General features: G+C 47.1%; 1 protein-coding gene across 5 annotated transcripts in view; it reads right to left on the bottom strand.

The window, feature by feature from the left end:
- The window catches only part of VOPP1 (VOPP1 WW domain binding protein), a 94,448-nt gene that overhangs the window by 71,297 nt on the left and 1,122 nt on the right, over positions 1–22,029 (bottom strand). The window contains exon 1 of one of the 5 annotated variants that reach the window (XM_078342467.1): positions 21,767–21,949. The exons of 3 other annotated variants lie outside the window; for them this stretch is intronic. In XM_078342467.1, coding sequence (XP_078198593.1) covers positions 21,767–21,784 — 18 coding nt within the window. In that variant the 5' untranslated portion in view covers positions 21,785–21,949. Of the gene's footprint in view, positions 1–21,588; positions 21,705–21,766; positions 21,950–22,029 lie in introns of those variants that run through there. One more of the 5 variants, XM_035253460.3, reaches the window with a different exon arrangement.

Below are 22,029 nucleotides of genomic sequence, written 5' to 3' on the forward strand. Positions count from 1 at the left end.
TCCACAAATGGGAGCTGCAGGCCTTGTCCCCAATGCCCCTGAATAGAGAAGGACAGCCTTCCTTTCACAGATGAGCGAGTCAGAGGAGCAGAGATGACTCAGCAACGCAGCTCTCTCGACCCACATTCTGCCAACCGCCCAGACTGGCAGAAGGCCATGCAATTTGTAATCCCTCTGACCTGGATTTTAGCAGCTCCAGGCCAGCTGTTAAGACTTGGGAAAGCCGACAGAGCTGTAGGACGGAGTGGTGGGCCGGGTACTGATTCCAGTGTTCTCACCTAATGCCAGCTAACATCCTAATCCAACCCTGTCCTGCTTCTGAGGCTGGGGACGGGGGACAAAGAGGCTCCAGGGGTTCCACAGGTAACAGGACCCCACTAGGACTGAGGATACGTTTCCCTCTGGGCAACACAAATAGGAGGAGCGGCAGGCAAGGTGGACTCCAAGGCTTTCTAAGGTTGATGCCACCACACACATGCTGAGGCTGGGAGTGAAATCTGGGCTAATTTACAGTGAAACCCTGTAAATTACAGGTCTTCTCTGACATGTAAATATAGGAATCTTTCAACATGAGCCTCTGCATACCAATAAACCTTGCCAACTTTTTGGGAGTTACAGAATCTCATCTAAACTTGAGAAGCAACAGGAAAACACCTTCACAGAGAGCTCTGTGTGCCGATTACGCAACCCCTTACTGGACCAACAGACCAGCTGAGCTGGTAATGACTGTCTCCTACTAGCTTCCAGGAGACATGCTTTGTTGGATAGCTTTCAGATAAAGAAACTTTACATAAAAATCTAGATATTCAATTTTTTCTGAAAAAATCCAAAGACTCATTAACAATCAGCTAGACGTGAGTGGCCCCTGGTTCCCTCTTCCCCCGCCATATCTTTCACACGGTGAGATCTTTTTCATCCTACCACACTTCCTGTCACCGCCCAGTGCCCTGAGCCTGCAGGCATGCACTTTTACCACCTCAACCCAGAAAATGTCTCTTCTTCCAACTTCTCTTAAAAGCACACCAGCAGTTTCAGTTACCTGTTTTATTCCCCTCCAAGGGCTTCCTAAAATTTTCCACCAACATACACCTGACAGCCACCTAAGACTGCACGATTCTGGAAATGGGACCCAGGTGAATGGAGATGTGGTCTTAAATGACATTCGGTGGGACTCCAATTTTCTTTGGCATCCCAAGCTTTACCTTAAAAGTTCACGCCTTTGCATTCTATTTCATTTACACATGTTGTATTCTACTCCATGATGTATTTGCAGTAAATTTCATACATAACGTTTTCAACTATTTATCAATTAAAAGGTTGCCTTTACCCCCACCCCTAAACATTTCAAGTGAAATGGAGGCTCCAGGAAGATCTGCCAGGTTTATGCTGCCTATATCTTCCCCTCCCCTACTACACTGCAGTGATTGACTGGAGAAGAACAGCTGCTGACTGCAGCCGGGTCCTCAGAGGTTCTATGCTCCACCTCTCAGGACTTGGGGAAGTCTCAGGGAAACCCTGGCTTGCTTCCCTGCTTGTTTTCTCACATTACAGCTGGGACGTGTATCTGACCTCACTCACAGGGACCTGCATTCATTCCATTAGAGGCAAACCTACTACTTCGCACTCAGATGAGTCCCACACTCCCAAACATGCTGTCTGCTCTGTGCAGGCCATCCAGCAAGATGCACGGGTGTGAGTGAACAGGCCTGCTGCTGGAGAGTACAAAGCTCTCTTTCATCCACACTTTCTAATGGACTCTAACTATCTTTACTTTAATCAGCCTTGTGCTTGGGTTTATCAAATCCTCTTGGCCCAAGACTACATGCAGAAGTCTGGGAAATACAGTCCATAATCACCAGTATTCTTGCTCTGAAGATTATAAGTAGAAGAAAGATGAAAGAAAACTGGCAAACAACTGGGCTCTATAATAGGCATTTCAGAAACAGGAGATCCCAGCATTTTCCACCCTGGGGGAGATGTCGTTTTATCATTGTCTCTATGTAGGAATAGCCCCAGGTGACCACAGTGCACAGGCCATCTGGAGGCAGAGGGCCTGAGGGCAGACCCACCTAAGAGGCAAGAAAGTTGGGAGATTAAGACACATGGGTAAAACAGGTAGGGGCCTGCCTGGCAGTGAAAACACCATTTCCAAGAGGTTTGCCAAGAGACAATGGGCAGTCCAGGCAGTTAGAGACCAGGTACTCCAAATTACCTAAATTACCTAAAGGTCTGACAAGGGAGATAGGACCAGTTCAACATAAACCATTCCCAAACACTGAAAGCATCCAACCTCCTAAATACAACAGCCCTGTACACAGTCACAGGGCAAGAAGATAAACAAGGGGTCTAAGCTTCCCAATCATCTGCCCTTCCCTCAGGGCAAGTGGCCCCCACGATCAGGCATATAGACTCCCTTGGACCAGGCAGACTGATGGCAGATGCACAAGGCCCATGGCTTAATTTATCCTAAGATCCCCAAACCTGTGGTCAGTCTGGACAAAAACTGAAGAACCAAGTGAGCCTGAAACGTTGCTTCTGTGACTGGGACTGAACCAGGGCTCAATCTGCTATAGACCCTTTCCCTTTCTCCACTCATAAAAAGGCTCTGCTCCATGTCCAGCCATCTGCTGCAGGTGGCTGCCAGGAGCGGGACACACCAGCGGACCCTCTGCAGTGTGATCAGCAGTGTACCTTGGGCCCTGGGCAGTTACATTGGGAACAGAAACAAACAGAGGAAGCACATGTAATCAGCAGAAGCTCATCTACTTCCTTTCCCCAAACGGTACATTCTAGGCACACATCCACCTAGACAAAGAATACCTCCTTCTTTCCAGACAAGAAAGTGCAAACATTCTGCAAAAGATTCCTCTTTACAAAAATCTCACATATTAAAACGCCATTGCTCCCCTCTTCTATGAGCAGTGCCCTCAAATCTTGCTTGAAAAAAGACTTTTTCCCACCCCCATCCCCATCACTGTCACTGCAGAGACTGCCTGCCTTGTCCAGGTAAACCAACAGTCCCTGGTCATCCACATCGTGAGGCCTAGTGGCCTGAGTGCTGCCAGGGGCTGGGGGCCGGGGGCCAGGCCAAGGGAACTGCACAGCCGTGCATAGGTGCTACTCCCAGAATGAGGGAGGGCCCTGGAAATGCCAGCGCCTGGGAGAGGGCACAGCATTGTCTTCACTGTATCTGTCCAAGGACTCCTGGCAGAATCCACTTCCTGGCATAGCAACAAAGCAGCCATAAGAGCCAAAGGTCCAACACCAGCCCAACAGCAGCCCAACGGCAGCCACCAGGCAGATGCCACTCTCTGGAGAGAAAATCTGCCAAAGCAAATAGCATACAAATGCAGGTAAGTGCACATAAATAAGGGCGAAGAGCCAAACCTCGTAACACAGGGAACACTTATTTTCACCCTAAGGAGCAGTGATAGAATATTTAACCCCATAATCTTGTACACTGCTGGAGGAAATATGGATTTGGTTTCAAACAAACTTTCTCAAAGTTTACAGTCTGGAAAGATATATCAGATGTCTTTAAATCTGTCAGTAAGCTCTGGTCCAGTCATTCCATTTCTGGAAATCGATCCTTTAAAAACGTCCAAAACGTAAAAAGATGTTCATTTCAGGATTCTTACAATATACAAAAATGGGAACAAGCTAAATATTCAATGTCTGGAGCACTGGTGAGTCCGTCATTAGCTCTATCGTGAAATATATAGTCACTTTCGGGCTTGTGGGTAATTTTTAACGAAATGGAAGTGCTCATGACAGGAGGATGTGCGACTGCTTACATGTTAATGACCAGTGTATGAAAACTGCGCAGAAAATGGCTGGAAGGAAAACACGATGAAATGCTAATGGCTGCTGTCTTGGAGGGGTGAATTACAAACAACCTGTTTTCATGTCTGCATATCTTTCTACTTTCCAATTATTCCACAACTAGAATGCATTAGGCTTATTTTCTTTCTTTCTTTTTTTAAATGACAGGTTTTTATTTTATTTATTTATTTTATATTTTAAGACGGGGTTTCACCATGTTGGTCAGGCTGCTCTTGAACTCCCGACCTTAGGTGATCCATCCGCATTGGCCTCCAAAGTGCTTGGATTACAGATGTGAGCCACCGCGCCCGGCCTAGGCTTATTTTCATAAAAAATAAAGCAATGAAATTTAGAGTCAGAAAGACTACATTGGCTTCAAGAGTCAGGGCAGACTTCCTGGAGAAGGCTGTATCTAAGATATGAACTGAGAGAGAGGCAGTGAGGACAGCCCGAGAGGAGGACAGCCCGAGAGGAGGGAAGGGTATGGCGACAGGCAAAGCGGCGCGTGAGAGCGTGAAGACACTGAGAGCTCCGGTTAGGTTGGCAAATTATTTCTCGCTGTTATGCAGAGAAAACAACAAGCCATGAGCTCTCCCATCCCCCAGGCATAACTTCCCTCAGTGGCCACGGCATTCTTCCAGACTTCTCTCCAGGAAGGCAGGCCGGGCTGTCGCTGCCAATGAGATGAGTAAGGCTTCACGTGAAATAAACCTATTTGCCATGCTTGCTGCAGTTTCATCACTCCTAGCGTCAATGGAAGTTTTCACTGACATCAGCGTGATGCCCTGGAATGTTAGGACATGGAGCACCCGGACCCCACACGCACATTGTACACCTCTGCTGGCAAATACGTCCCGCAGGGCTGGAACAGCACTAAACACTTTGCCTTCAAAATCGGGTTCTGAGTGCTCCCCAAAGCTTGCCTCGAAAGTCAATTCTCCCATCAGAAGCAAAGAATTAAATGCACAAACACTTGGTGCTTCTTTCCCTCAGGAAATCTGTCAATAAGCTCTGGTCTAGTTATTCCATTTCCAGCAATGGAATAGATCACCTTATTTTTCCCCCTTCCCTTAGGAAAAAGGGAAGAAACCCCAAGTGGGGAAGGGTTCAACACGGTGGAGGTGGAGGAAGAGGGCCTCTCTTGCATCTTACACGCAGTAGGAGGGAAAGCAGAAAAGGAGGAGATTATCAAATACAAAATACATGTTCAAGGCCAGGCGCCATGGCTCACGCCTGTAATCCCAGCCCTTTGGGAGGCCCAGGCAGGTGGAACACTTGAGGTCAGAAATTTGAGACCATCCTGACCGACATGGTGAAACCCCATCTCTATTAAAATTACAAAAATTAGCCGTGGACCATGAATGTTTGGAATGCAAGTCCTTTAGCAGTATGGAGGGGCGCCCTTGGAAAGTATCTGAAGAGACTCCCCTACCATTCTCAGCTTTGGCTGTACATTAGAATGAAGTAGTGAATTTTGAACAATTACCTGCACCTGGGGCCCAGGCATCTTTATTTTTTAACAGATGCACATTGCTTCTAATGCACAGATGAGGATCAGAAGTCTTCATTGAGCCCTGCAGACTAAACCGACTGCTTTGGGTCCCAAAGGCGCCAGACTTTCTCTTCCTGTTTTCCCATGCCTCTGACCTTGCCATTTCAATTCCCACCATACTTGAAAACCCTCAGGTGGTGTCATGGAAGGCCACTCTGATTGTTCACTCAGGTATGAGTTAGGTGCCCGACCCAGGCAAGCTACTCTCAGGTGCTCTGAGTTCAGATACCATAATTGCCTGCTTTTTTTTTTTTTTTCTGTGACTTCTTTAGACCTTAAGCTCCTAGAGGGCCTGTCTCTTCCAGAAGAGGGGGATGGGATCAGGAGCTTGTGTGTAGAAGTAAACCTTAGGATGGGGAGTGGGGGGAGGAAGGAGATGAGGAAATCATCAAGGGGGAAGGTGCAGATAGACTTCAAGTTCAGTGGAAAAAGGGTGGCGACCCCAGTGGGATGTTGGTAAGTTTGTGTTGAAGTAAGCCACAGAGGTAAGCTGGGAAAGACCTTGGCCTCCAGGTCATGGTGCAGGTCACACAGCGGTTGTGGTGAGGGCCCTGGGAGGCTGTGTATGTGCATCTCAGAGTATCCACAGTCAGGGTGCAGAGTGAGCACTTCTGACAGTCCTGGATACTGCCGAGTACCCTGGGTGGCCTGGCAGGAGGGAGGTATCAGCACAGCAGCAGGGAGGTAGAAAGGTCGCTGCCAGACCTGGGGATTCATGCAGGATGGCAGTGTGTCAGGAGCGAGAGGATTTGAGGGAATTATTGTTTTGATGGCTGAGTTAGGGTCATTTCTTGAGTGTGTAGAGTTAGAAGGGGGTGGTGGATTGCAAAATGAACAAGCCATATTGGTAGAAAAGAAGAGGTTGACATGGGAATGAGGGGAGTGTGTAGGACAGGTGCAGAGGGGAGAGTGAGGCTACTGGCCTACGAGAGAACTTGCTGTGACTTCTGCATTCATTTCCTGTTGTAGCTATAGCAAGTGACTACAAACTTGGTGACTTAAACCAATCCAGATTTGTTATCTTCCCGCTCTGGAGGTCAGAAGCCCTAATGGCTCTCACTGGGCTTGATTCAAGAATGTCAGCAGGCCCATGTTTCTTCTGGAGGCTCTGTTTCCTGGCCTGTCCCAGCATCTAGGGACTGCCCGCATTTCTTGGCTGGTGGTCCTTCCTCCCCTTCAAAGCCAGTGATGCTGCACCTTCTAATTTCTCTCATGCATCTGTCTCCCTCTGTCACTGTAAAGACTCTTCAGATCACATTGGGCCCACCTGAATTACCTGCATAATCTCATTGTAAGAGCCTTACCTTAATCACATCTGCAAAGCCCCTTTTGCCACCTAAGGTGACATTCCCAGGTTCTGTGGATTAGGACGATGACATCTTGGTGGCCAGGAGGAGGCGTCACTCTACTTTCCACAGGGTTGAAAAAAATATATTGCTTGAAATGGATATTGTAGGAAAATCACTGTTGGTAAAGATTTTTTTGTTTTCATTTTTTGTTTGAGACAGAGTCTCACTCTTTTGCCCAGGCTGGAGTGCAGTGGCGTGATCTTGGCTCACTGAAACCTCTGCCTCCTGGGTTCAAGCGACACTCCCACCTCAGCCTTCCAAGTAGCTGGGACTACAGGTGTGCGCTACTATGCCCAGCTAATTTCTGTATTTTTAGTAGAGATGGGGTTTCACCATGATGGCCAGGCTGGTCTTGAACTCCGGTCTTCAGGTGATCCACCTGCCTTGGCCTCCCCAGAGTGCTGGGATTACAGGCATGAGCCACCACCCCTGGCCAGTGAAGGTTTTTGTTTTGCTTTGTTTTTGACAGAGTCTTCCTCGTCACCCAGGCTGTAATGCAGTGGCGTGATCTCGGCTCACTGTAACCTCCACCTCCCTGGTTCAAGCGATTCTCCTGCCTCAGCCTCCTGAGTAGCTGGGACTACAGGCGCCTGTGACTACACCCAGCTAATTTTTGTATTTTTAGTAGAGACAGGGTTTCACCGTATTGGCCAGGCTGGTCTTGAACTCCTGACCTTGTGATCTACCTGCCTCGGCCCCCGCAACGTGCTGGGATTACAAGCATGAGCCACTGTGCCTGGCTTTCATTGCCATGTTCTGAGGTTCTTCTGTGGGGCTGACATTGGCGGTGGAATGAGTGAGAACTTGCTGGTTCCTCTGCACGTGCCCTGGGTTGGGTTAGAGTCATTAACGTAGGTTGTAGGTTTGTTTCATGCTTTGAGTCCTTGGTAGAATGACACAGGAAAAATATGTGGTGGTTTTATTAATAGCTGGTCACCCCAGTGGAAGCTGAGATTCACCTCCGACTTTCTGAATTGCAGAAGATAAATTGCAGATAGGGAAAAGGCTTTCTCTCATAACGAGAGCCGAACAAATTGAGATCACAGGTTACCTGACGCATTTGATGCTTTTATCACTTCCTGGCAGAAAAGGAGCTGGACTTCAAAAATCACAACATCTGGGCCCTGGTCAGCTGAGCCAGGCATGAAAGTTCTCACACTGTGGGGGCCTTTTGGTCGGTCCAGTGGCACCAGCAGCTCTAGGGGCAGCAGCTGCTCTCGGAGGCTTGCTAATGGGCAGTGCTCACATTCTTCCCTAAGATGGGAAGGGTAGGCGTCCTGATTAGGAGTCTCTGGTCCCTTTCTGAGTGTCAGTGTGACCTAGCGATGTATTCAGAGAAGCTGCTGAGAGTGGAGGTGGATTTATTTAGTGATGATTGTCACCACTAGAATCAGTACCTTTTTAGCTCCCATCCTGTTTATCAGAATTCACTTGTATCTATGGTTCTTCTTTTGACAGATGGCTCAGGATCCCATTGAAGCCATCAGTCCAGAGGATGAGGGACCAGACTAAAAAAGAAACCCTTACTGTCCACTGGACACTTACTGACTTATTTATAGCTAAGCTGTTTGCAAAGCTTGAGCACAAATAAAATTAATGCACTTATGTCTTCAGAAGGAAATGCAGGGTGGTATTAAACTTTTCAGGGAGGCTATCTTGTCTCTAACCTTGAACACTGACCTTTCCTTCATTTCTCCTTTGGTTTTTAGCAACTCTGCATTGTTATTGCTGAGAAGGTCTCAGAACACTCAAATAGCTCTTTCTTTGTCAGTCAGTTTTGCTAATGATACCAGGGTTTGGTGTTCACCCTGTAGCCATGCTGTGTTTGAGGCTGGAGTCTGAAGTTTTTACTCTGTCTTTTGGGTCATTGACTACAAGGAGTCTGGGGTGGGATGGATGGGTGGGTGGATCCGGGAGGTGAAGAGACTTCACAGCACCTGACACAGCACAGTAGCCTCTGGACAGGGATGCCTGGGCTCTCTGGAGGCTGAGCAGGGATGGTTGGAATTGACACTAGCAGGGCGTTTCTGGAGTGGCAGAGTCCTCTCCCTGATTAAAGCATCATCTGTCACCCCTGCAGGTGTGCACACCTGAACAAGTTAGCAGGTAGGAAACATATTATTTGTATGAGTGTTCATGTAGTTGTCTGGGGGAAGTATAAAGAACATGTTAAAAATATGAAGGATTTTTTTTCTTAAAATTCAACATTCTTTCCTATGTAATTTTTTTGACAAACAAGCTGCACATAATTACTGTATACAATTTGATGAGTTTGCACCCGTGAAACCACCTCCACAATTTATGCCATAAACCTTTAAAAGCTTCCTCTTGCTCTCTAATTATTATTATTATTGTGTGTGATAAGATCTACACCTTAGATTTTTAAGTACACAGATTTTTAAGAGCAGTGTTAACTGCAGGCCCTCTGTGGTGCAGCAGCTCTCTAGCACTTACTGATGTGCATAACTGGAACTTTGTACTTTTTCACAAATACCTCATTTTCCGTCCTTCCAACCCCACACACTGCCATTCCACTGTCTATTGATGGATTTTCTTGTCTATCTCTACTTACAATGCCCCACAGAATCCGTATTAAACTGCACATTGATTAGAATGTCTTTGGCCCTCATTGATAGGAAGCCCAGTTCATGTAGTGCAGACTTGGAGGTGGTTCGTTATCTGGCATGGTTAGGCATCCTCCCGTTGGAGTCCCCGGGCCTGGGTTGGTCAGAGGCTCTGCACAGCCTCACGTTCGCTCCACCTTCCATTATTCCACTCTCCGAGTTCGGTCCTGCCCTGTGGTTGCGTATAGGTTGCAACAGCTTCTCACAAAATGCAAACAGTCAGTATCCAGCATGTCCTTCTTATGTCTGTGTTTTGCTCTGTCGGGGCTGGGCAGCATTTCTTGACCCCTTCCTTTTCACATCCCCACAGTATTCTAGTATTTCCTAATGCAACATTCATTTTGAGTGGGATGGCATGAGATGGGCCCTGAAGAGTCATTATTTTCAGATTGGAAGTCAAGCCAGTGATGGAGATGTTAACAGACATAGGAGCCTTCTTGCTGTCATATGGGGTTTTAAAATCCTTTTTCTCTTGAAACATCTTATGTTTATTTTTTTAAACTTTCCAACTTTATTTTATTTCTCCAGATGATGGTGGCAGTGTGATAACCAGCACTTAGTGGGTGCTTGCTGTGTGGCAGGCATTGTTTTGAGCACACGGTGTTTCATCTGTGCAGCACTCTCACCCCTGCCCCAGGTCCCATGCTGCCCTCCTGTCCATTTTGTAGTGGACTGGGGCTTTCCCAAGATTTTCACTAGTCAGACCTAGGATTCAAACCTCAGCGGACTGACTTGCCAATGTAAAATAAAGACAGGGATCAGAATCTGATTTAAAGAGCATTTATTGAAGTGGAAAGTGTGAGGTAGACCACCTGGAAACACCAACTCCAAAGAAATGGAGTCAGTTTTCCAAAGTAGGAAGTGAAGGCTTCGTTTATGTGGGCCAAGACACTGGAGTTTTTAGCAGGATTACAACATTATTCATATGAGGTTGGTGTGTATGTTATAGCAATTTTATTGTCTATAGGTGGTTTTTCTTTTTGGGAAGAGGACATTTAATGTTTTAACATAGGTTGTAATAGTCCTGGGTCTTCTGCCATCTGGTCTAAGTGAAGCAGGGCAATGAAGGGGGAATTAATCTACAACAAAGGGTCATTAATTCAGAGGGCAGGAGGCTTTTGACCCTGACATCATTTAATTCTCTTTAGTCAATGTATAGAATAAGAAAAAGAAGAAAGCGAGTTAATCTATAATCTGAGAAACATAAATTGTAACCACGTGTGACTCAGATCACAGTCATATTTTTCTCAAAGCTTTAAGTATTTTGCGGGGGGGAAGCAGTTCAAACGATTTTTAGGTTTATTTGTTTTCACAGACTTCAGAGCATGTTCTTAAGGGCCTCAGCATATAAAGTTTATAAAATCATAGCGTTTTCCTCTTTGAGGTTCCATCATGGCCTGGCCCAGAGGGAGTTCCTGTTGATGGGTCACGTTATACATTTTGGTTATTAAGAGACTGAGAAACTCAGTCATGCTACCCTAAGTGATGTGGCTTTATTATAAATAGGATGTGGAAATTTAGAAGATGAGAATTTTGGCTTATGGAATCCAGAAAGGGATGAACACGTTTGTGTCCTGGAGGGTGGCTCAGGAAGGAACAGGCAAGGCTCACTGTGGCCTTGAGACCTGGTGGAGCGAGTCAGGGTCATCGTCCTGCTGGGCTAAGCCCCTGCCTCTCCCACCTCCCGCTGTCTTGCTAGGTAGCCTGAACTTGCCCAGTCCTTTGTGTCAGGCTGGGTTCAGAAGGTCTCAGAAGAGGCCCAGCAGGTGGCTGGGAGAGAGTAGCAGCTGCCCTCAGGGGCACTGGGTGAGTGCAGCAGCTTTCTGCTTCGTATGTTAGGCGCTGGGGGCCCCTCACAGGTGAGCACTAGGGAGGCTCCTGGCACACACCCATGTTCCCATTACCATACAGAGGTTATTAGGGAGGGGAAATCTACAGGGAAACAGAACACATGGAAAAGAAAACAAGTGAGTTTTGACGATGGCTGTTGGGGTTATTCATTAGTTTCTATTTATTTGCGCTGTGCTGTGTTTACCAGCAGGGCTCACTGAAGGGAGTCCAGCACAAGCAGTCTGTATGCTGCTGCAGTCCCGGAAAGGCTTTGGTAAGCGGGAACTATGTGAGCAACATTTAGTTTACTCTTTCAAAATTCTCATAAAGAATTCTATTCCCAGCAGAGCCCCCTGCTGTGTCAATGGTAATTGATGACTACCATCATATTGAATAACTATGAGGTGTGGGCTAGGGAAATGAAGAGGAGCCTATGCCTGAGGAGCTTTTATACTTAGGAAAAGGAGGAGGGCTGTTTAGAACAATACCCTAGACCCAAATGACATGACCACTAAAAGCTGGATCTTTCCTGGCACCTGAAGTGCGCTGGACCCCTCTGTGTCCCCCACGGTAGCCCTGGAAGCTACTTGTTGCTGCTCATTTTACAGATGCACAAACTGAGGTTGGGAAGTTAAGGGATTTAACAGAGGTCACCTGAACAGTCCAAAGAGGTAGCAGGAGCTGTTCTTTCCAGCTTTCACATTTTAGGAAACAGTTGTGCTGAAAGTGAGTGACTGTCATCCAGTCTGCTTCCCTGGGGCCAGCGTTTGAGCTGGGCGTAGTCGGGAGTCCAGGGGGGCAAGCTGTCCATGCAGAGCCCCCTCCCTCTCCTGTCCCTTCCCCCTTCAGGCTTTGACCCCCCTTCCTGTGCTTTGCTTCCTTCTCTCCTTTTCCCTCCACTACTTCTCCAAGTTCTGCAGGCAGATTGGAAATTTATTTTAAGACTGGTTCCTTTTTAAAAGTATATTTCTCTGTGTCACTTAAGTTTCCAATGGATTTTTCTTTTGGCCTAGAGGCATGATTCAGGGTAGTGGTTTAATTTGTAAACAGCACCTTTCGCCTTATTTGTCCTTTGTGAGATGCGACAGAAAGCAGTCACCTTGGTGGCTTTCCTCCTCCATTCCCAGGACCTCACCTGAGTCTCAGATGCTGATGTCTCCTGGGCTTGGATGAGATCTTCCTCCTCTCCTCATTCTGTGAAAAATCCTGGGGAATCTCATCTACATCTAAATCTTCAATAACAGTTGTTTACATGAACGTCTCCAAAATCTGTATTTCTGGCCCAAGAATTCCCTGATGAGCTACAGCCCCTATTGACCCAGTTGTCTAGTGGAGACCTCAGAGAGTGTATCTGAAGCAGAGCTCACCCTTCCCCCAGCTCCACCCATTGGTTCTATCTCAGTTGGTGGCACTGCCACCCACCCAGTACAGTGCCCCAGAAACCCTGCCATCCCTGCGTCCTCTGCAACCCAAGTTCTGTGATTTCTATTCCTTAAAGTTTCTAGAATGTGCCTCTCCCAGGCCCTGTTTTCTCTATACCTGACTCAGTCCAGACCGGTTTCCTTATGTACAGCCCTTGGGGTGTTTCTCCTCCATTCTGTCCATGCAAGCTTTTCAAACCTTTGATCTGTGACTTCTTGAAATCCACTAATGGTGCCTTATTGGCCTATGGGAAAAATTCCAACCCCCCTTAAGTTAGTTCCCTGTGTTCTTCTATGCCCTGTGAGATCCTAGATGGTACAAGATGGAGTTGGTGGCCGTGGCGACTCAACAGCCCTTTCCCTCAACCAAGTGCTGTATTACATAAGGAGGCAGCAGGCATCACCCATGTGTAACCTTGTTTCATCTAAGGATCAACCAGCCACTTTAGAAGTTTTAGAGCCTGTCTCTCAATAAGAGATAAAACTCTTATTGGCATACCTCTGTGTCTCTCTTCTTTACCAGTAATCCCAATTTTGGATAAGCTTTTGCATTTAGCAACCATGAAGGATGGGAAGGAAAGAGGTCTAGTATTCTAAGTCTTGAGCAGGGCAGGCTGCAGCTACAATGGCCAAGATGGATTCCACCAGGACATGCCTGCCTCAGCCTGGTCCTTGTAAATGGTGTCCCCTGAGGGGTGAAGTGTAAGCCTGTGTGGCTGAACAGGAGAGATTTGGGGGCAGCCCTGCAGTGCGGCTGCAGAGTCTGAAAGGATAGGATGCCTGGTTGCCAGGCCTAGGAAAGGGGTGAGTGTGGTGTGTGTGTGTGTGTGTGTGTGTGTGTGTGTGTGTAGAGTGGAGGGGAAGGGGCACAGAGATAATCAGGGGAATCAGGGCTTGAGGTTGGAGCTCTTTATCTGGGATGTAACTGAAGGAAGCTGCCATGTGTGGTGGGGGTGGGGTGGTGTTGCAGTGATTGAGGCCAGGGAGTGGGGGCTTCCAGAGGAGTTGAGCGAAGTGTTTACTTTTGATCCCCCAATTTATATCATTGCTTTCATTAAGGGAAATATTTAAACCAAAGTCAGAACTGTTAGGCTTAGATCTATCATCTAAATATTATTTATTTATGGTAAATGAGGTGGAGTTTATAGCCTAGTGACCTTTGGGTCTGCATCACAGGAAGGCAGCCTGTGGCTCACAGTCATGGCGCCATCCTAACGACCACCAAATACACCCTGTGCTCGAAGCAAGCAACTCATCAATTTCAAACCTGACTTACAACATATCTCTTTGTGCTGGTCGGAGGACATTGCTCTCTTGTTGAGAGCGTCGAAGTATGTAGTTGCACTTCCTGAAATTTTCTATATATGTATTAGTCACTGCCTCCCTGTCTTCACTGACCATTTGATTCTTTAACCCTTACAAGTGAAGGTCACTGTTTGCTAATCATGGAATCCGAGGGCCTCCTGCAAGGCCTCTTCTCTACTGCTCCACGGTATCTGAGTGCAGATCACCTTCAGTTAGACACCCTGCTCCCGCATTCTAGACTCTTATTTGTTGGATCCCTTTTCACCAAGCGCAGATCATCCAACACTTGAAAATCAGCATTTAAAATTAAACTGTGACGTTTTAAAATTAATATCATTACTCGCAAGTCAAAATCTCAGTCCTCCATGTCTACCCAGAAGAGGTCTCTGTGTTTGACTCTGCTCTGCTAACATGCTAATCAGTTGGAAAAGCCAACAAGAGTATACTAATCAAATCTGTTCATGGCACAAAACAATATGGGCCACTGGATTTTAAAAAAGTGTTCAGACAGATGTTGACAGGCTTAAGTAGATGAGATGAATAAAGTAACGTGAAATACAATTGGAACCAATGCATAAGTCCTCAGTTTAGGTATTAAAAAAATAAACAGCTCCACAACTATCGTGAGGTGTCGTGGGTTAGGAGCAGCACACGTTAAAAAGATTTAAGTCTCACTGCAAACTCAGGGTGAATCCCCTGGCTTCAGGGTGGAGGTGGGAGGACGAATAATATAATCCTATCTGCTTAATGACAAAGGCCAAACAAAGGTTGTGATGGTTCCAGTCAGACCACACCCACAGACCAGAGCTTCTTATTGTTCAAGTAAGTGCCAATGGGCAGGACCTGGAGGGGAACCAAAGGTTTCAGGATAAAACACAGGAAACACTGGACTCATTCCTGCTGAGAGTTCCCCAGCACCCCAGCCCACTTAACACTGGCAGTTCCATAACCAATCTCTGATCCCAAGATCAGAGGAAGAGTGCAACCCAAATACCACACACAGACAGCAAACAGGTCCTGCAGACCTCACAAAGGTGCAGCAGCTCATGAAGTCAATGAAAGTGACAAAAGATCTGGCAGCCAAGCCATCCATTTAGTATAACCCAACAGGTGCCCAAACGAGAATGCTACAGATAAAAAGGACAAAGAGAAGCTGGAGGTGGGGGTGGTGGGGGGTTTCCTGGCTAGCGCAACTAATTCTGGGGAAAAAACTTTCACTATGATCATGAACTAAAGTCCAATGTCAAGTGACGGACTGCCCTATATGCACATCATAGAATTTTGTCAGGAAAATTTACACTGTCCCCCCAAAACAAACTCATCATTCTAAAATGAGTACTCAAGAGCCTGACCAATATGCTGAAACCCCATCTGTACTAAAAAAAAAAAAAACCAAAAAAAAAAAAAAACTAGCCGGACTATGGTGGCGTGCACCTGTAATCCCAGCTACTCAGGAGGCTGCAACAGGAGAATGCTTGAACCTGGGAGGTGGAGGTTGCAGTGAGACGAGACCATACCCTGGCCTGCACTCCAGTCTGGGTGACAGAGGGAGACCCTGTCTAAGAATAAATAAATAAAGTAAAATAAAAATAACATGAGTACTCAGGATGAAATTAACTTATTTTTACAATTTAATATTTTTTTATTTTTTCAAAATAAAGTCCCAACCAAACTTTTTTCCCCTTTGACTAGGAAATGTTGATCCCTGATTCAAATGGATTAACGCTAAGTGGCCCTTTTCTAGGACCAATCATTTTCAGATATTGAGGACATCCGGGTCACCATCCAGTCTAGAATTTTCAAACTGCAGCTGTGAGGATGGTGAGATGATTCAAAACCACCTCTGCAGAGACACCACAGAAGGTGAGGCCTGGAGAAGAACACACACACAAAGGGGACCACACAGCTGTGTTCGAAGACTGAGGGCCTGTCATTGTGATACTTCTGAAGAGCCCAGGAGTACAGACTGAGGACCAAGCAGAAAATACTGTCATTTCCCCTCAACATTACCAAAAAAAAAAGAAATAAAAAACTGTTAACTGTTTGGAAAACTCTGCCCCTACCGCAAACGCTCTCTCTCTCTCTTTCCCTCCCCCACAAAGAGGCTCCCTTATCTCTCACTTTACATACCGGTCCTAGCCCTCCCGCAGCCCAGCTTCCCGCCGCCCAGCTTCCCACCCAGCAGTTCAAACTGACCAACAGTTGCCCACCACCTCGGCTTTTGGCTTCCCCACCCCCCAGCCCTTCAGCCCCCTATAAAACAACCCTGCCCCTCTGAGCAGCGCGGCCATTTTTCCTTTTCGTCCCGGCTGGCCTGCCCGGAGGCTCTTTCCTCTCAATAAAGCCTGAACTTAAGGAATTTCCTCTAGCCTGCGGTCCGGTTTTTTCCGAACGAGCTCAGTCTTCCCGCAGAGGGTAGGTCAGACATTAACAACTGAAGTTGCCCCAAAAGTTGATACTTTGTCTTGAGAGACCATGGGTTTTCATCACTAGGGGTGCTCCACTGCCCTCCAGCCCTAATCAACTGTCTCCCTTTCTCCCACTGCCAACCTGCTCAGTTTCCTGCCCACGAGGCCCTTACCCACTGACCACTTTACTCATTCAGGTGTCTACTGAGGCCCTGCTCTGTGCCAGACATGGTTCCAGGAGCTGAGGATATGTCAATCAATAAATCAGAGCAAAACCTTTGCCCCTAAATGGCTTACATGGTGGAAAGTAAGTTCTGTCATATTTTAAAGATAGTTACGGGAAGAGGAAGATATTGTTCAGAGTAAGGTAGACTAGGAAGAGAACCGGGAAGAAATTTTAAATAGGGTGGTCAAGACAGACCTCACTGACAAGGTGACATCTGACAAGCTTCATCAAGAGGACATGATAGAGAGTTCTAGGAAACGCCCTTGCCCTGGGGAGCTAATCAAGTGAGCATTAGCCTAATCCTATCCTTGCCATGTATTTTTAAGTAATTTACCCGCCCCCAGTTAGCCTTTATAACTGTGCCCAAAGCAAAGGAATACAAAGACCATGGAAGGCCCCAGGTGTGGGCCCAGTGCCCTCAGCCCTCCTCAGACACCTGGGGCCAGGCTTTCCCCACTTCAGAGCAGAACTCCTGCCACCTGGTTCACCTGCTGCTGCCACTGCTCACTCGTGACCACCTGGCCTCCTGTGGAGCTTCCAGAGACAGCAGATTCCCTGCAGGATTCTTTTTCATTCAAATTGCATACTGCTCAGTTTCTAAAAACTCTAAAGAGTGGGTGGGCTGAAAAGGTTTATTTCAGGAAATTGGCAGCCAGGGACTGCCACATTTGTTGGAATTCCAGGGCACAAAAAACATTTGGCAAGAGACAAAAAACACTCTTAAACATAACTCGGTTCTAATTTCCAGACTTCCAGGAGTCAAAATATACAGGACTTCAAAAAAATACTCAGTATCCTTCTGAATGTTCCCTAGTTCAAAGATAATGTCCACTTTCCAACCCTCTCTCTCTAAGACATGACGGCTTTTTCCAGTCCAAGAAGAACTGTTCTTTTGCCTAATAGCATTGAAGCACGAGGCAACCTGGCTTAAAAATTTCCAGCTCGTAGGCTGGGCATGGTGGCTTAAGCCTGTAATCCCAGCACTTTGGGAGGCCGAGGCGGGTAGATCACGAGGTCAAGAGATCGAGACCATCCTGGTCAACATGGTGAAACCCCGTCTCTACTAAAAAAAAGAAATACAAAAAATTAGCTGGGCATGGTGGCGCATGCCTGTAATCCCATCCCAGCTACTCAGGAGTCTGAGGCAGGAGAATTGCCTGAACCCAGGAGGCAGAGGCTGCAGTGAGCCAAGTTCGCGCCATTACACTCCAGCCTGGGTAAAAAGAGCAAAACTCCATCTCAAAAAAAAAAAAAAGAATTTCCAGCTCTTGGTTCCTGGGAAAGATTAGAAAGATAATGATATCAGTCCCTTCACTAAAATGAGTCTACCTCCTTGGAAGCAGAACCTAGAGCACTGGCACTTGTGAATTTTACACTAAACAGTATACTACACACTTCTGGGCTCACTTTTGTAAGAACAGAGCCCTTCAAAAAAACACTAAGTAGGGGCCGGGTGCGGTGGCTCAAGCCTGTAATCCCAGCACTTTGGGAGGCCGAGGCGGGTGGATCACGAGGTCAAGAGATCGAGACCATCCTGGTCAACATGGTGAAACCCCGTCTCTACTACAAATACAAAAAATTAGCTGGGCATGGTGGCGCGTGCCTGTAATCCCAGCTACTCAGGAGGCTGAGGCAGGAGAAATGCCTGAACCCAGGAGGCGGAGGTTGCGGTGAGCCGAGATCGCGCCATTGCACTCAAGCCTGGGTAACAAGAGCAACACTCCGTCTCAAAAAAAAAAAAAACAACCACTAAGTAGGTTTCAGAAGTGTCAACAACCAAAACTCTAGAAAGAGACTGCAGTAACAGTATCTAGAAAACAATGCATGGAACACAAAGCCCTGGGGAGGTGCACATGCTCAGGGCCTCATTACTCCTGGGGTGTAACTAAAGTGTAGTCAGTTTTAAAACCTTTTTTTTTTTTTTAGTTTCCAAGGAGTTACTGCATGAAGGCCACTGGGAATAACTTCAGCAGGACTACCAGGAGACAGCTTGGTACTTTCTTTCACTCTTCCTGTAAGGATTTTTTGCAGGACCTCACTTCAGCCAGCTGACAGAACAGAAGCATAGAACCTCAGCATTTTATGAACCAAAAAGGCCTCCGAGGTTCCCTACTCTTAGCCACCCTTGAGAATCTGCTACATTTGTGAACTGGGTCCCTGGATCATACCCAGCTGGCACAGAGTGACCGGGAGAGGGAGATAAAATCAGGGCCCTCACTGGCTGCAGATGTAGTTCAGAAAACTCTGAGTTAATAGAAAAGAAAGGTCACTTCAGTAATGAGCTTCCAAGAAGGCTCCCTAGGGGAGGGATGGTGCTGTCAGCTGCCTGGGTTTCAGGAGGGAAACACAACCAGGGTTTCTTGGGAGAGTCCCGGTGATGCCCACTGTCCAGGCACAGTTCTTAACAGCATCCGATTTCACTCTTCAAAGTGTCACCGTTTGTAGGCCAAATCACATGGTCTTTCTAAGGAAGGATGATTGAGTTTCTTTTTTTTTTTTTAATTTCTCAGATTTATGGTTTATTTCCTGCCCTTCATCCTCATCTCCCCCTCCCAACACACACAATCTACCTCTTGTCATTCAGATCGCATAAATCTTTCACCTTTTACTAGATTGAGTTTCTTTTTTTTGAGACGTTGGCTTGCTCTGTCACCAGGCTGGGGTGCAATGGTGTGATCTTGGCTCACTGCAGCCTTTGCCTACTGGGATCCAGCAATTCTCCTGCCTCAGCCCCCTCCCCCCGCTACCTGCCAGTAGCTGGGACTACATGTGCACCACCACCAAGCCCTGCTAAGCTAATTTTTGTATTTTTAGCAGAGACGAGGTTTTACCATGTTGGCCAGGATTGTGATCTGCCTGCCTCGGCCTCCCAAAGTGCTGGGATTACAGGTGTGAGCCACCTCACCAGGTTGGGTGACTGAGTTTCTAAGGGGCATACACTCTCCAAGCTCACCACTGCCCTCTAAATGTACAGCATGCAAATTCCTAACATATTCCTGTTAGGAATGTACAGCATGCAAAATCCTAACATGCTCCTTCCTCCACAGGGCAGAGGAAGCAGAGCATCTCAGCTGGGTAACCACTGGAACCAGACCACCCCAGTTAGGATCTTAAGCCCTCACATTTAACAGCAGTGAGACTTGGGACACACTCTCTAACACCTCCCATTTGAAAAAAAAAAGGTGGCTCACGCCTATAATCCCAGTACGTTGGGAGGCCGAGGTGGGTGGATCATGAGGTCAAGAGATGGAGACCATCCTGATCAACAAGGTGACACCCCGTCTCTACTAACAGTACAAAAATTAGCTGGGCACGGTGGCAAGTGCCTGTAATCCCAGCTACTCGGGAGGCTGAGGTAGGAGAATTGCTTGAATCCAGAAGGCGGAGGTCGCAGTGAGCTGAGATCGTGCCATTGCACTCCAGTCTGGGTAACAACAGCGAAACTGTCTCAAAAAAAAAAAAAAATGAAGATCAGAGTAATTGCTAGGATTAATGAGAAAACATTTGTAACATGTATAGAAAAGTGCGTGGCAGTTACCCTGGAGCACTCTATAAATGTTTGCTAAGCAAAAATAAATATGCAGTTCTATGTCTAACAGGTAAGTAAATTTTTATAAAGGGATGGTGAGGCAAGGGAGAAAAGCCCTTCTCAAAAGTCTTTGGATTGCCCTTCCTACTCAAGGTCCTCTCACTAACACAGACACCCTATGCATGTGAGATTCTGGATGGTGCCAGCTAGGGACAGGGTGCCGGGGGTTGGGGGCGGAGACACCACTGCCACAGGCCACTCCTTAATTTCAGGTGGTTTATGATCAACCACATGGCAAATTTAGACATTGAAACCAGCTCAGGCAGAACAAAGAGGCTAAGACAAATGTTCCAGGTTGCAGCCGGCAGTCAGAAGCCAGAAGCCACCAAATAGCTCCTGGGGTTGCTTTTATGAACTCAACGTAAAGAGAGCCATTTGCCACAGTACATGTTCCGCACCTGCCACTGCACACCCAGGTATGTGATTCAGGACTTCAGAAGCATCCCAGGTACCATCAGAGCACCCCACGGGAGATGAAACATCTCAGCTACAAATCCCTTACATGCAATTCCATGTGATGAATGATAAAGAAATCTTAATTCCTCAGAGAGACGCTTCTCCAGCACAGACAAAAGTGGGTACTTAGGATAATCAACATGTCAAAGTCGGTGACACCACACTGTCTCATCCGAAACAAAAACGGCCAATCATCTAATATTTGACTTTGTGAAAGCATCACCTTGGGCATTTAGGTTTCAGTTTTACGTCATGTTTCAACTTTGCAGACATGATCTGAACTCCTATTAAAACGATAAATTCTTATGTAACGAAACAGCTATTTGGGAAAGAATGGAGCCACTGAGGCCATCTAGGCTACACACAGGGGTCAACCACTCAAACAGAAGGCCTGGGAGACATGGGTGACATAAACTAGAATGAAAGGAATGCTAAATAATATCAGCAAATGCTGATTAAAAAAAGATTGTAAGTATCCGTACACACATTAAGGTACACACATATCTGTTTTCATGTGATTAGTAGTCTCTGATTCACTTCTTTGTTATCTATGGTGAGTCACTGAGAGAATGCGATTCCCAAGATTTTAAAATTCTGAACAAACGGAAAGAATGCAAGCAGAGGCACTCCACAAAAACATTAAACGTCGAGTTAGGGGGATATTTCTGAACAGAGACAGGAAGTCTTGGCTATAGCCGGGCCTGGAGCAAGGAAACACTTTTCCGCCAGCCTTCCTTTCAGGAAAACTAACACTTTTCCTCCAACATTTTGTAATAATTACTTTTTAATAAACGGCGAAGACAAACTAGCAATTTCCAGCACCAACCTTCAACTGTTAAGGAAGAGTTTCACAACTTCCTAAAACAGAAAGAGGCGTGGGACTCATTACCTATTTACTGTGACTTCATTAATTTAATGTAAATTTCCTTCAAAATAATAAAGCTGAGGAGAAAGCCGAACAAGCCCTGATTCAGACTCGACACCTCTAGTTCACATTTTAAGGAACCTGCTTTAGCGAGAAGTGGTCCATGCGATGATGCACTTTCAGAGCCAGGAGCAGCCGCGGTCCCCGCCAGGGCTGCGGCCACCGGCGCTCGAACTCAGAAGCCGCTCAACAAGTTCCCCGCCGGCTTCAGCTCCGCACCCCCACCGCGCCAGGCTCTCCGCGGAATTTCCTCCCGCACCTCAAGGCTGCGCTTCATTTTCACACGCGGAAACGCCTCCTCCCGCGGCTCACCTCCGCAGTCCCCCAGCGCGCCCGCGACACTCCCCGCAGTCCCCCAGCGCACCCGCGACACTCCCCACAGTCCCCTCCGCCAGCTCCCCCTCGCCCCAGCTCGGCCCCCGTCCCTCCCCAACCCCGAACCGCCCCACGCCCCGAACTCTCCGCGCCTGCGCCGCGCCCAAGGACCACCCCCCCCCCGCCCCCACCCCGTGCTGGGCCCCT

This window comes from Callithrix jacchus, chromosome 11, assembly GCF_049354715.1.
Source record: "Callithrix jacchus isolate 240 chromosome 11, calJac240_pri, whole genome shotgun sequence".
Taxonomy (NCBI): Eukaryota; Metazoa; Chordata; class Mammalia; order Primates; family Cebidae; genus Callithrix; species Callithrix jacchus.